This window comes from Struthio camelus, chromosome 4 (assembly GCF_040807025.1).
Source record: "Struthio camelus isolate bStrCam1 chromosome 4, bStrCam1.hap1, whole genome shotgun sequence".
NCBI lineage: Eukaryota > Metazoa > Chordata > Aves > Struthioniformes > Struthionidae > Struthio > Struthio camelus.
In genome coordinates, this window is record NC_090945.1 from 72,755,531 (window position 1) to 72,771,316 (window position 15,786).

At 38.3% G+C, this 15,786-nt stretch overlaps 1 protein-coding gene across 1 annotated transcript in view; it reads right to left on the reverse strand.

Annotated features, from left to right (window-relative positions):
- The window catches only part of STX18 (syntaxin 18), a 73,300-nt gene that overhangs the window by 3,277 nt on the left and 54,237 nt on the right, over positions 1-15,786 (reverse strand). Inside the window, exons 6-10 of the mRNA XM_068943387.1 lie at positions 13,633-13,748; positions 9,030-9,118; positions 1,745-1,803; positions 820-889; positions 119-199 (exon numbers count right to left, since the gene is read on the reverse strand). Coding sequence (XP_068799488.1) covers positions 119-199; positions 820-889; positions 1,745-1,803; positions 9,030-9,118; positions 13,633-13,748 — 415 coding nt within the window. The remainder of the gene's footprint in view (positions 1-118; positions 200-819; positions 890-1,744; positions 1,804-9,029; positions 9,119-13,632; positions 13,749-15,786) is intronic.

A 15,786-nucleotide genomic window follows, 5' to 3' on the forward strand; every position in this document is an offset into this window, starting at 1 on the left:
ACCGCAATGCGCCCTGCACCTGTACCTTGTGGGTTACCTTGCACATGCTACTTAAAGCAACACTCAGGCGAAACTGAGTTAATTAGGAGAAAGACGTGACACAACCCAGAAACATTACCTCTCTTATGTCTTCGTTGCCTTCTTTGATATTCTCTGTTGCGCCCACAACTAATTGATGGATATTGTCAATGTCAGTTTCCTGTTAAGCAAAACAAACAAAACAAACAAGAAACAGTTGACAAAGTTTCGGGGGGGGGGGGGGCGGGGGAATCACCTCTACGAGTTTAGGGGGCAAGCAGATCTCAAGTACAGAATAAAATCTGGGTTTCATTTATGCAGTCTTCAATGACACAAAGGTATAGAGGTAATTAAGTTGTAATTTACTTATCCATGCTTTTACGAGCCTTAACTGAGGCCACCAAGTCTCCCACTTACCTAGAATCAAACCTGTCTAATTTTTGCCAGCCCTTTTGGGGCAGCTGCCGCAGATTACAGAAGAGATGCTACCTGAATTTAAACAATAAAGTTAAAACAGGACACTAACTTTGAGACAGAGTGATCATTATGACTCACAGGTAGCATTTTTCATTCCTACTAGAAACATATACTAATAAGAATATAAGTAGAAGTAGTAAATACCATTGTGATTATGCTTTTGGAAAACAACAAAATAATCCCAATCCCCTTTTTCCCTTCATGCTTGCATCAGAGATTCACTCATCTTAGGTTTATATCTTGCCTGCAATCAATCAGGACCAAAATAGTCCAAAGAAAAATCTTCAAGCCATATTTGCTGCTGTAATATTAAAGTATACTAACCTGTTGCAGGACTTTTTCAGTGAATATCTCTTGTAATCTGGAGATTTCTACCACTTTTCCTTCAATTTGTCTTGATAAAGAACAGAAACATTCCTTCAAAAACTGGTACAAACATTTTCTACTACTGCAGATTCACATTCTGAAACCCAATAAATCAGGCTATTCAAAAGGCATAGCTATTTTGTTAGCAATTTATTATGTAGCAATAACGTGTGATTACTGCTCTTGAAAATTCACTGTTGAAAGACGACCAGCCCCGAGTGGTGCTCCGGGAAGGGGACCCCACACAAACTTTACGACGGCCTTTTCTGTGGCAGCTTCGTTTATGTCAATAAAATCATTTATTTTTTGCATAATATGAAAAGGAAAACCACAGTGGACCATAAGTAGTTACTTTTGAAATATCTTTTTTTATATGTTACTCTGAAATGTGGAATTCATTTTGCCCAATACTAATAATCTGAAAAGGTTCTAGTTTGAGCTAGATATTTGTTTTCTCTGCATAGCAAGCAGAGAGCAAAGGGCACCACCATCCTGTCATGGAGACCAGTATCTACATGGAGGACGTTAATTGTACCTCTCCTACTATTTTCTACATATGGAATAGACAACTTGCTATGACTGGAAAAACTTAAGCTTTTAAAACTTAAGTCAGCATATAAGCCTTTATTTCAAATTTAACCAATACTATTGTGGATCGTGCACGTGCTCTAGGAAGCTGCTTTTACACTCTGGGAGAGCATAGCATATAAATGCATATCGTTCACCTCCAGAGTTCACTCAGAACGTGGCATTCCCATATCCCTCTCCCTCCACCATAGCATTAAAATTTATGCACTAAGGTGTCCTGCATCAAATAGTGTATGCGTAGAACGAGGAGTGCTGCTTAGGAAACAGCAATCTTTCAAATGAAAGAAAGTTGTACCTGACTTCATCAAACAGATTATTCATTTCACCAACAAGTCTCTGGTTCTCCTGTTCAAACTGGAAGAGAGGAAAAAAAAGAAATCCCATGCATGAGGTCACAGTTCACACACTTGGGCTCAGCAAACTTTCTTCAACACCCCCCTTCCCTGTTCCATCTAATCAACCAACTCTCTCACCTTTCCTTACGATCTACAACACATCACAACTAAAAAGATCTTCAAGAATTACTAATATTAGCCTAAAAGAATGATATGAATCTGCGTATTTGTAACGAATCACTGCAACAGCAGTCATTCTCCTCCTGTTAATGAGCCAAACCCTAAAATAACAACTTCTATTCAAGTTCCTTTGCACTAAGGAAAAACATATTGGTTGAAATTTCTGCCCCCCCCCCTCCCTTTTTTATGCTCAGTAATTTCAGTGGGGAAAGTTGTCACAGTATGCAAACTCTCTTCATATGACCTTTACACTGTCATTTGCCTTACTTGTGTACTGCAGGTGGCGTGACGTTAAGAGCTTTAAGATTTTGCTACAACATGAACTATTTTAACATCTAGTACTTCATACCCTACAAATGCACTGGCTTTATTTTAATTTTTCTAGCTGGCCTCTTTCATTTAAAAATTGTGGGTAATCAATGAAACATTTAAACATACTGTTAGCACTATGTTCTTCAAATAAATAAGACGACAAACAAGCATAAAAATGTAAGAGAAAATAAGCTTTGATCTTCTAGAGGCACATCACTGTCAGATCACCTGGAACTCATTATGGAACAAGTTATCGTGTGACAAGTACGATGACACAATTTGCTGAAACAGAAACTACACAGCCAAAATACAGCTGAGAGAGGTATCACAAGTCATAATGGAGTTAGTTGGAAACATGAGCGTACAGACCGTTTCCAAAAAATCAGTTATGAAATATTAAGCTGGGATTTTCAAAGTGCCTGAATGAGTTAGATGCTACGACCATAAGTGAGGCCTGGCGCACGCTACTCCCTTGCCCACGGGCGCGCAGGTTTGGGCTCTGCGGGAGATCGCTGTGGCCTGCCCCAGCCAGAGGTTCCTGCCATCAGGGGCACCAGGAACTGTCCTACTGAAAGGGTTAGAGATCCCATTTTGTGGGGAGAGAGGAGAGGCTCATTCAAGGCATTCTGCCAGCTACTTCTACAGGACCAAAGCCTCAGTACCAGCTGGATGGTTGAGCTATGGGAACAACTGACAATTTTTGAAGATTACTCACAAAGTTAGGGAAAGTCCTGGCCTGCTTGGTTATAGCAGGATACATTTCTACTCAAAGTACTGCTTAGCATACGTCTCTGATGAACTTCATTTCTAAATCCTGAGCCATAGATGCAGCAGTTTGAGTACCAGAAAACGGGATACAGAACGCACAGAACTTGACACTGGAGCTGTGCAAGAGGGCAAGCCCTGTCCTACTTCTCTTAATCTATTTATTTTGAACTAGCCTGCATAACACTTTGGGAGTTTGGCTTAATTCACTCCAGTTACAACTTCATTAGCAGTAAAAACGCAGCGTTCCTCTAAGTCACCTTGCAAGGTCTCATTATCCTTTTTAGGGCAGAGCAGTGTGTTGTGAAAGATGAAAACGTCAACAGAGCAGCACTGCTTACAGATCAGGCTTGACTTTCAATCTGCCTGACAGGAACGGACCACAATGTGAGCAAGCATCCAAACACTTAAAATTGCAAGAAAATGAGGTGTTGCCCAGAGAAGACAGCAGTTATGTATTTGAAAACAACTGTCATCTTGTGCAAAAAACAAAAAGGGGGGGGGGAGAGAAATGTCTGAATCATAGAGAATTAATTATGTTACAAAGAGGGTAGTGTTGCATCGCTGAGAAGCAGAAGGACAATTTTTTTTTAAAGCAGCATTACTGAAAATTGAAGAACTCAGTATTCCAAAGGAGTTTAAACAATGCATTTCATCATTAAGATACAACATGAAAATTAGTGGCTGTAATATGAAATACAGCTCATCAAACTCGCAGCTTATTCCACAGGGCCAACCTATAGGAGTAAATAAATTTAACATGATTGTGACCAAACATAGCAGTATAATATTTTGGCTCACCACAGTGACCCCCCCCCCCAACCCCTTCCAGCACCATCTTCATTCCTATTCTTTTCTTTCAATTTCTTTTTTTTTTTTTTACAGCTTGTGCAACTGCTTGTGCACATCACTTCAGATGCTGGTTCCTGCCATTCCTTGAAATGATGTTCCAAAATGCTCCAATTTAAACTTCTGCTGTATCCAGTACTTTCATAATACTAACACAGGGAAGAAGAAAAATATTTAGGTACAGGGAAAAGATATAGTAGAGCCAGAGGAATTTGTCCTGCTCCTTTCTCTCCCCATAAACAGTCCTAAGCAAGGGCTGCTGCTCATCTGATTTCACAGTATGGCAATTCAGCTCACCAGGCAGATGCCTTCTTTTTTTTTCCTCCTGAATTTTCTGCGAGAGTGAAATTCTGCTAGCTGCACCTGCCCCCGGGATGAGCGTGTAGCACGGCGAGCTCAGCGGATGGCAGAAGCTGGGCGCCCTTCCGCGCTGCCACGCACGCCGCAGCGCAGAAAAGCGACAGCAGGAGAGGAGGCCAGGCACCCGCGCCGGCCGGCGCCTGCGCTCCTGCGCCCACCATCACCACCGCACCCCACCTTTTGTGGCTGTAATATTTTTTCATCTCGCTTCAGGCCCATCAGGACCTTACAGAAGCAGCACCTGGCTTTTTGCCAACAGCAAATTAAACGTCAAGCTGCCTGACCTAGGGGGAATGCTTACCATGTTAAAAATCAGAAATTTGTGGGTTTAACCTGGCAGAAGTGAGTGGGAAGTGACAGTTTTTTTTTTTTCTCATGGAGAATAATGAAAAATGATTTTTATTTCTTTTAAAATATATACATTTTTTTTTGTACTAGAGGTTCACTAGCTACCTGGCTGGCAAGAAAAGCTTTCTTTTCTTGGTTAGAAAGTCCCAGACCGCAGCAGAGGAGTAACGTTCGCTCTGGGGTGAAGCCCCCAGGGAAGGAAACACTCTGCACGGCTCCTCTATGCTCCACTTGTTTCCGCCTAAGGAGTTAATGCCTCTGCTTAATAAAAAAGTACCAGCGCTGTGATACATTCAAATGGCATTATCACTACTGTCTGTGTCCTTTCTTTCTACAGAGCAGAGCATTTGTTGGAATTTAATCTTCGAATACAGTGATGTTTACTTCAAAACAGCAGATGGTTAAAGGTGTTTTATCACTGCACTCCTTTAGCTTCACCACTGTAAGTCTCCGATTTTACTGGAGTCGCATCAGAGCCAGGCTAAGGCAGAGAGCAATGAAACACATCCATGAGGTTCAGCACCCAGGCGACTGGATGGCCTTTAACTAAGTGGGGCAGTCGAGCTGTAATCATTTTTCTGACTACTATAAGAATAACTATTTCTGCACAAATATTCAGCACTAACAATTCTACACTTTAAGGAGTCTTAGTAAAACTGATATGATAACCAATTTAGAAGGCAAATTTTCAATAAAAAAAACCAGTGAATGCTTTTAATCCCTTACAAATAGCACAAATCCACTTGAAAAGTATTATTTAAAAAAATGCCTTTGAAATTTAAAACCCTCCACTAGCATGGATTTCTTTTTCAACATTGCTAGATAAGCTCTGCAATTTGAAATCAAGGCTGATGAATTACTGGTCTCAGAAGCAGTAAGATATGATAAAACAGTCAACTGAACAAAAGGGTAGAACGCAGAACACATCATGCATCAATATGTCCCAAAAGAATTTACATGATAGGAACATAAAACAGACTATAGCAATCAATATAGCTCAACAATTTATGGCTTATTAAAGTAACTGCATTTTATGAAAGTAAAATATTCTGTTACCAAAGTATGGCACAAAGTGACAAATTGCATAGACTTTTCTCAGAATCTAATGACTAGAAGAAATAACCAGAGTATTTTTGGTTATCCCATGAGATAAATCATTAAATGTACTGTACCTGATTTTGGTTAAGACAAAAAGTAAGATGAAAAGAGTTCAGGAAAAAAAAAAAAAAAATCAGACATTTTCACAACTCAAACAGCAGAAACAATTTTTTCTCCACTCAATCTGACCACAGCACATCTGCTTACAATAACTATAAAAACATTAATATACCTGTACCAAGGGTTATAAACTGAAATTTATTGTGCAAATCATAGAATAGCCTGCAACCATTTTGAACCATGTAACAATCTCTCCTGTGGGTGAAATAATGAATTAAATTGCCGTTGTAGCCATATGATAGAGTTTTAATTCATTATTTTACCCACAGGAAGGATCATGAAACTATCACTGAGGATTGTAAGCACAATTTGCCACAACACATTCCAATTTAAAACTAATATAGCAGTGTTTGTGCTGTAACCTATCCTCTTCTTCCTGAGTGTTGCTGGATTTTTTGAGCAACTTAAATGCAGTTAGTCCAGTCTTCACAAATCAAACATTTAGAAGGTAGAAACTAAGTTGTCTGTAATGGCAAACATAATGCAGAGGAGAAATAATTAACTGTCCTTTTAGTGAATCAGTTATCTAAAACTGTGAGGGTTCCTAAGGGTTTGTAAAGAACCCTTTGATTTCTGCACTAAAAGGACAATAAAGTCATTAAGCGTTGCACAGTTAGTGTGAAGGATCTCATTTGACAGTATCCCAAGGCAACAAAAAAAGCAACGCACATACTTGAGTTTTTTCCATTTACACCAACGTTTACACCTTGGACCCAAATTTGCATTACAGTGACTTGTCATTTCTTTTTAGTGTCTGTTAGGACTGGAAGTTATCCAGCTTTTACCGATAAAGGCCAATGTCCTGAAAGAGAGCAGTTTCACTGGGAAAGAGTCACCACACACATCCTTAAGACTTTGTAAATTACCTAATTATGGTATTCATAAACTGAAAAAAGAGTCACTTCAGATCCACAGCACATAATGGTTTGCTAAGCTGTAAACATCAATACATTAGGCATCAAAGATTTCAAATCTAAAACCGTGACATTAGAGCAAACAGCCTGCTGCTCGCAAGCATACACATTACAGAAATATACCTCTCTGTTCACAGTTTGGCAACTCCAATATATGCAATCCAATCCAATCCTAAAAAAATTACCAAACAAAAAATTGCCTCCATCAGGGAACATTAACTGGAAACAATCAGCTCACTTTCTGCTTGACAACTACATAGAGAAGAAAGAAAAAAAAGAAAATCTGTCATGAATGCTGACTCACTTCTTTAAGTCATAATAAAGGTAGTCTCCTTGCAAAGTATATAGTGGAAGGAACTGATGCTTATTAATATTTAGTAGAGGTAGAAAGAAAGCCTGTATTTCTTCACAACAGAGCCGGAAGCACAGACTCATACTCAGTGTGAGAAGAAGCTGAGATGCAGACAACTCTGATTATTGGTGGTCATCCTACAGTGGGGTAAAACAGGAGAGAACAGGTCTGGATAAGATGAGAACCACAGAAGGATTCAACAGGAGATTCAGCCCCCCACATCAAAGGGAAATCAGCCATCCAGTTCAGGACCAGCTTTCTGCGGGGAGACAGTTCTAGTAGCAGGTGTCTTTTTTTTTTTTTTTTTTTTTTTTAAGCTCTAGTTTCCCAACCTCACTAGAGAAACTAGTGAGACTAGAGCTAGTGGGGTTTTTTTCCACTGACATTTTCATCTGCTGCTTTTCTTTTATATCTGTTTTCCTATTGAACAGACAGGTAAATTTAAAGCTGAGGTTTAAAGTTTCAAGCCTAAGTCATTCTTCCAGGCTTAAGCACAGCAGTGACATCAAGGCAGTGTCATATACCATATATTTTCTTGCAACCTACAGGCAGAACCACATAAGCTAGGAATAAACACACACAATAGTCTTATACTTGTTTTAAATTTGAGCATCAGTGTTATTTTTATATCACTTTTCACAGGAAGTGTAACTCCTGAAAGCACAACAGAAGTGAGTCAGTGTAAAACAAGCAGTACAAAAACCAACCAACCAACAATCAAACAAAAAAACAACTCCCCCCCCCCCCACCCACAGGATAGCCTTTGAAAGGGCAAAGAATAATGGATTTTCTAAAAGTGTCCAATGGTTCTCCCTCAGAAACAGCTGGCAGCATGCCAAACACTAACTAGTTTAGGACTGGAGGTTTAAGAATCTAGAACTCTTAAAAAAAGTATTAAACTATGAATCTATTTTTTTCTATTTCTTAGGGCAGAATTATTCCACCTCACAAGACAATAGACAGAACTTAATCCAGGAAAAAAATTCAAATCTTATGTGGGTAAAATCACCATCTGCAGATGGTTAGAGCAAAACTCACAGACAAAGACAACTCAGTTAAATTGTGCGGTACCTGGAGACTTACTCTAAAAAGGATTAAAGGATTCCATGAAAAAGAAATGTATGCCGTCACAAAGTACCACGGCAAGGGATATAACATGTTTAAAACTTAATACAGCATGAGGGAGACCTACAAAAAGCAACCTATCTAGTTTTGTAGTCAGTTATCAGTAAACCATTTCAGAGCTATCACCTCTGATGCTTGTCTCCTCCTGATGCTCTGGAATCCTACAATAAAGGGCTTAATAATACTGCGCCTAAATTTTCAGTGATTAATCTAATTTAACAGTTCATTTATAAGCAGAATTGGATTGAACAATGCACAAGACAGTGGTGATAGCTGGAGAGATACAGAAAAGGTAGCATTCATGAGATAACTGTTGTGAAGGAAAGTCTGCAGCTATTCCTTCTAATAAATCCATCTGATAAAAAAAATAAAGAGGAATAAAATGAAATATAACTATTTAAGCTGCATTCTAGGAACAGTTAAAGTCAAAGATGACAAGTCACAAAAATCTTTCTTCTTCAGAAGTGTGATGCTTTTCTGATGTTGCCTTGACTTCTAATATGCGCTGACTAAAAAAAGTAATTCATAATTGCAATTTAAAAAACAGTATTAATTTTAAAGGACAGTTCTAACAGCTGAAAAATAGTTGGCACTAATATCATGGCTGCATAGAAATCTGCTTTTAAGTACTCTGTAGCAATCTGAAATACTAGCTACTATCAGAAGAACGAGGAAGCCAGGCGCAAAAGGCGCCCCTTGTTCTGCATAGAGTGAAAGTTGAGGGGAAAAAAAAAAAAAAAAGGGTGAATTTACCTTTCCTTAACACACATGGATAGAGCAGAAGGTATAACCAACTGGACAACAGACAAAAAGTATACTTACCATTTGTATTTCCTCAGGTGACAGCTCATCTTCACCTTTGCCATCCCCCCACGATCCAAGGTTAGCATGGGCATCAGGCAAATTCCTGTCTGTAAAAGAACCACCAAAAACTTCAGATAACGCAGCACACTGAACAGTCAAGCGAAAAGCATGTTTTATTCATTTCATAACCCTGATGAAATTATTAGATTTCTCTTCTCATTAACTGAGATTCATCCTGCATTTAGAGCATACAATTACACCAATAACCTTAAACTTCTAGACTAGGACAGAGGTCTACGCATGTATTTAAATTTTGTGAACTATGATAAGTCGCACTGCAATACTGATAGCAAAGCACGTACAACTCATGATGCACTAAGTGGTGTTAGGGCACAAAGCATTGTAATACTTGAATTTTAACAGCAGACAATACCCAATTTTCGAAATGGTAGTCTATATACAAAACTACTACCTTCCAATGAGATTTGACAGTACCATCAGCTCCTCCTTCCTCAACATGAAAAATGGAATCTCAGAGAAACATTGAGCAAAGTTTCCAGGACAAATTCTACTTCCTCACACTGTTCAAACTCCCCCTTTCAACAGTGCAAATCCTACAGCTCATTGTGCAAGCGGGTCATCCTGGGCATAACAAGAGCGAGATCTGATCCCATAACCTAACATGTGCACATCTTAGCTGCTTTATTGATTGCGATAGCACTTCTCCTTTGATTAAAGCTAATCATCTGCATAATTCTTAGCAGGAGTGGGGCATAAGACATCTCGAAAGGCTATTTCTAGGATATTCTCTTTTGGAAGCTTTATTTTTAGGATTAATTATATACTTCTAATTATAGAGAGAAAAAAAGTTAAAATGGGAAAGAAAAGAAACCATCCTACAGGAACTTACTCTTTCTGAAGCTATTTTAGCATCAGTGTTTAAAATCCCAAAGCTATGACCGTAATTTTGTGAGGGCTTCTCTCTTCCCCACTGGCTGTGGCACTTTTACAAAACTCAGAATACGGATCTGTACTGTCCCGCAATGGATTCAAAGCTGTACCTACTTTGAATTACTGGACGCAAATTAGAAATTAAAATAGAAAAAATTCAGTTTTTACTTTTTCATAGATTTCAAACCTGCTATTTATCACAGTCATTTTTTTCAGGCCTACATTTCATATATTTCTATTTGCTTTGTTGCAACCTTTTAAACCTAAATTCTTTCAATTATATAAGCAGCACTGATGCATCGTCATTCAGTTACTGACTTCTTGGGAAGCCCCTGAAACTACTCCTGTTTATATGAAAAGTGTTACAGGGAGAAATTTCCCCCTTAATCATTAAAATATCAGGGGAAGCTCCTGAAAAATAAATATTATAAAAGAGTATTGTTATGTATTTCTCTTTTACAAAAGTACCTTTTACATCCCAACAACCAAACCAGGATAATGTTATAAATGAAGTATAAGGAACGAAGAATAAGGAATATAAGTTTGTTTGTTTGATTGGTTTTTTTAATCTTTTATTTCTTGTTTTTATTCCTTATTATTTGTAAGATTATTTTTAAATATTGTTAAGAAAGGTTATAACTCTTTGTTTTCCATGCGGCATCATCAGTATTTCAAATCTATTTCACAGAGATACAAAACTGATTTCTTCAGGTAATCAATGTATTTATGCTACACCAAAATTATAATGAATTATTTACTTGATTCAAAGAAAAGACGATAATTAGTTTATGGAGCAAAGTAGTAATATATATTCCTTCCTTATCCCAAAGGAACCAATTACTTTCGCGCACTGTCTGCACTGTTAAGCAACAGCACCTGTATCCAATGTGATTGCTAATAAGCAACTGCACTTATGGTTAAGAGGCAAGTGAGAAACACACGCATCTCCCCAGAGTTACTCTTGTCACCGGGGTCACTCCAGCTACCGCGCAAGGGTATCTGCAGCTTTCCTGGAGCTGGTATTAAAGCTTTTCTACAACTCATCCACTAAAAGCCAGACGAAGGAAAAACAGTTAACTCCATTTCCTTTGCAGGAATAAAAGTAGTTAATGCATGATGGAGACGTAAAATAACAATCAAATAATCTAAACCCTTTTCTGTGCTGAAATGAGACAGCCGCTAAGCTAGCGGCCAGTTCAAAAGCTACTCATTATTTGCATTTATTTCCATAAACTAAGTGGCCAATTTGTAATATGCAAATAAAGAGTGACAGCATATAAAAACAAACTCCAGAGAGAATATTTTCCTGCAATGAGGCACGTTCAGTACAACTCTAATGTAAACAAGCGTTTTGTCTCAAAGTAAAAGCAATCACATTTTGCTTTGGTTTCTGCTCCCCAAAAGCAAAACAAACAAAAAAACCCCCAAGTTGTGTGCTTCATCACTCTGAGTAAAACATTCAGCTATTCGCCGTAATGGTCAAACTAAAACTAGCTTTACAAGACCCCCAAGCTACTCTCAGAAGAGTTATCTTTGCAGCTGAGATAGTTACGCAAGGGACCCAGGCGCTCTGGAGACAGAGAGCTCATAAATGTAAATGATCACCATTCTCCAAACCACTGAGCACCAGAGGATGAAATAGCTTATTTCTAAACATGATAATTTTTCCAACTTCTTAAAAATTTGAAAGTCACTTGGGGATGGGGGCGGGGGGAACAAACAAAGACTGTAACATTTAAACTAAGCTTTCTGCTTTCCGGTCATCATGTTCACGTTACTACCATCTCTTCAGCAGATCTCTACCAGTGAGGCCACGAGGCTGGTTTCTATGAACAGCAGCAACCAACGCTTACACATAAGAGAGGAATCACATACTGTACGCGCTTACAAGTTATTTCAGGTAGATTTATTTTGATATTTAAGTTCCACAGTTTCTCAAAGATTAGTCAGCGTCCCCTCCCAAGTACTGCATCAGCATCACCTACGGAACAGGACACGCGATGAACCATGTTTCATTTCTGTTTACTGCAGTGGTTTCCTGTGCCCAAGGCGCCCAAGGAACACTGTTTCCCATGGTGTGGCCCAGACTTCTGAGCTGACACCTGTAATGACACTTTTGTGCGGTGGCAGTGCACGCCCTCAGAGATTGTAGAGACGTTCAGTCACAAGGAAACAGGACTACGAGGATGCTCCTGGACTGCTGGTTCTTTGCTGGCGCAGCTCACAGCTGCGAAACACTGATAACGTGGTTAAGGTGAAACTCATCTATGCGTCTGTGTTCTGCATCGCTTCGACACACTATAAAAATGTAGCGTGCTCTAGAAATGACACACAATCAAAACCTTTCCCTCTTACAGTAAAGTCTGTCTTGGGGGAGGGGGGGGACGCATATTGATAGGGCTGCCAAAGTATGAACTGGTTAGGTAGATAAGCAAAGCCATATCAGAAAATGAAATGGTTTGCACATTGGGAAGTAATTCAGTATTAGAGTCATCATCCAGAAACGGAGGACCCACTTCATATAAATCCACCCTCTGTGTGACCCTAAAGTCATTACCTAGAAAAAGCTTTCAAAAAAAAAAAAAAAAAGAACAAACAAACAAAAACAATAACCGATGATCAGAATAATAAGCCCATTCAGTGCATTTCTTCCGACTTGACAAAGCAGTATCCTCACGTAACGTCATGTTCCACACATTTTCTGTTTCTATCCGAAAAAATTTTCACACTGTAATCGCATCGTATTTCAGGCTCCCCTAGACAAGCAGACAGCAGAATTCAAGCCAGGGAAAGCAGCGCTGGAATCCCAGAAACAAGAGTTCTCCTCGGGCATGAAACCTGAACCTGCGCATTGCTGTTTCTCAGAAAGGCACCTGGCAAGGAAGTTCTGTCACTTTACACATCCCAAAACAGACCAAAGGGCCACTCTGAGAAATAGGTGAGAGAAGGGACTTGTATCCCACAGCGTCACAAGCAGGCCTTTAGGGAATCACAACCGACATTCACAAGTACTATCAAGAACAGCACTAGCTAAAAATGAACTGTGATCAGAGATACTGCTTTGGACTTGGAATATTTCCTGCCTACTGCAACACTAGATGCAATCTTTCCAGCAAGGAGATTTAACGCTCCAGAGAAAAACGTTCCCTAAGTTACTGGATCTGGCCTCCAAGTAACCTCCCTTCTACAAGCACGTTCTACCTTTGTGTTCCAAATCCTGCTCTAGAGGTGCCCAACTCAAAATCTCCAAGCTTAAATACCAGAAAGCGTTCCTAGAGGGCAGCTGAGCTACTTTCCAATTTCATTCCATCAGTGAAAAGAATCTAGACAGTTCTCAGAACACATATAATAGAGGGACACTAAAAAAAAAATTAAATAAAGAGGAAAGTTCACATAGAGATTATTGTGAGGAAGAGGCAATCCAGCAAGACACCAGAAGTCTTTTTCAGCTGGTTGGAGAGTGCACCTGAAACGTGCCAAAGTTCAAGATTCTTCCTCCTCAGTCTCCCAACGCACTTCACAAAAGCCTGATCAAGCCAGGGGAAAAGAAAATAAAAAACTGCAAGTCACAGGAAGAAGCCTTATAGTAGCCCTTGCAATATGAAGAAAGTACTACTGAATGGAGGACAGTGCTTGCCACAAATAAAATCTAACTAGATTTTCTTCTTACCGTTGCTTTCCTCAGCAGAAAGCTTTTCTTCAGAATCATCTAAAGAATTCTGTGAAAGTTTTTCAGGGGAAAGAGGCGATTTGGACACGTTGCTCTGCTCAGGTTCAAGTCTGGACCTAGAAGCACAGGAACCTGTATTTTAAACGACTTTATACAACTGGATTGCTCTAAAATGGGAACCACCACCAATTACTTAAAAATTCAACAAACTTTAACCTGGCCTTGCAAAGTTCTCATTAAAAATTTCCCAACCAAGATACAAAAGGTACTTTACAACTTTCACCAGATATTATTACGAAAGCAAAGAAAGCACGAAGAACACTTCTGAATAAAACACATTACACGCTTAGAGTTGAGGAGAATTTTGAAGGTGATAGCATAAAGATACAGATATTTTATTAAAACTTCCTTTCCAAAACCTAGTGTGTTAAAATATCAAATCTTATGTGTTTTTTCTTCCTAAAACAGTCCAGTCATACCGGAAAGTTTTTAGTAGCAATAGACAACTCTACTACTTTTTCTTCCAAGTAACATTTACAATCTTGCTTTATATTGCCAATTAACATCGAAAAGTTATAAAATACAACAAAATGAACTACTTTGGAAACAAATATTTTTAGTCAACTAGCTAACAAGAATGGTTTAACCAGAATGAAACTGATCCTTACCCTTTTTGCCAAAAGATGCAACAGATCATTTAGAAGAACTGTATGCAATGGACAGATACATACTACATCTAAAACCCTGCCACATAATTTTAATAATAAGTCAATACAAAATGTGGTAAGCATATTCAGTGATTATAAAGTAAATTGTTTCACCAAAGCACCGAAAGATTTAAGATTAATAGCAATATGTTTTATTCAGTAGACTACTGTGGTTTACTTTTGCCTACAATGAACTCTCTAACAGCTATACAGTAGATACTTAAATGCCTACCAGTTGCGCTATTAGAGAAGCTAAGGAACACACTAAGACTTTGGAAGGTTGGTGAAAATTTGCAGCTCAAGAACACAAAGGATTGAAAAACAGTGACAGGCTGAATCACCTGCTGTGCCACCTTCATCACTTCCTCCCCTCCCAAATATAATCAGCAGTTAATCTCATTATGATCTGCAGTCTTCCCCTGCTGCTTAACAGAAGGTGTTGCATTTTGTGTTCCTTTCCTTCTTTTTATTGTGTCTAAATTCTAACTGTTAATTAGAAAACGTTGAGGGGAAAACAGAATATAATGCATTAGTCATCACTGAGTGACTACTGAATTTCAACAAGATGAAGGGTAACAAGGAATCCTTCTTAGTTATAATGGTAAGGTTTGGGCAAATTCACAAAAAATCCTCTTATCTACCCCTGCCTCAAGTCTTAAATTTTTACTAACACTGAGGACAAAAAAAAAAAAAAAGAAAAAAAAAAAGACTTTTCTGGAGGCCCATGCACTTCAAATAATAGTTCTGATACTAATAAAATGCCAATTCCCTAGATAATAAAAATCAGCTTTATTGGAATAAAAGCTATGTTCTCTTTTTAAGAATTGCACACATCATTCATCAGAAATTCTAGCAGGAAAAGCAGCTTACAATTTGAAATGAAATGTTAACTTTGAATATCCATAAGCATAAAAACGTTGCAACAAGATACCTTTACAGAAAAAACTGGGTGCATTTCTGCTCTCAAGACTTCGTTATTGGGAACCAGTCCAATGTAACTGGCAGACATTTTTACCAAAAAAAGGTGAGTTAACACATAAAGGTAAGTTATATTACTTAAGAAAATTGTAACACTCAGGCAATTAGTTGAAGAATTTAGAATGTTATCTATATAAAAAGAAATACAATGAAGTAAATTTTTACGGCAAATCTTTCCGTATTGTCTAACAAGCATATATTTTATGTTGACTAAATTGCAGGAAAGAAGATCTGCGCTTGATCTATTTTTTAATTTATTTTAAAATATATGTACTCCTTTATTGTTTGTTGTCCTGACTTTCCACAATATACTAACGTAAAGTTTGCAGGCATGTTATTAATTTTTAATTGAAATGAACTACTTAAAGAAACCCTCCTTCATTTAAGTGACAGAATATATACTTATTATCACATAAAGTATCTACTGAAATTCTTGGGGAAATTACAAAATCAATTAGCTGAAGACATA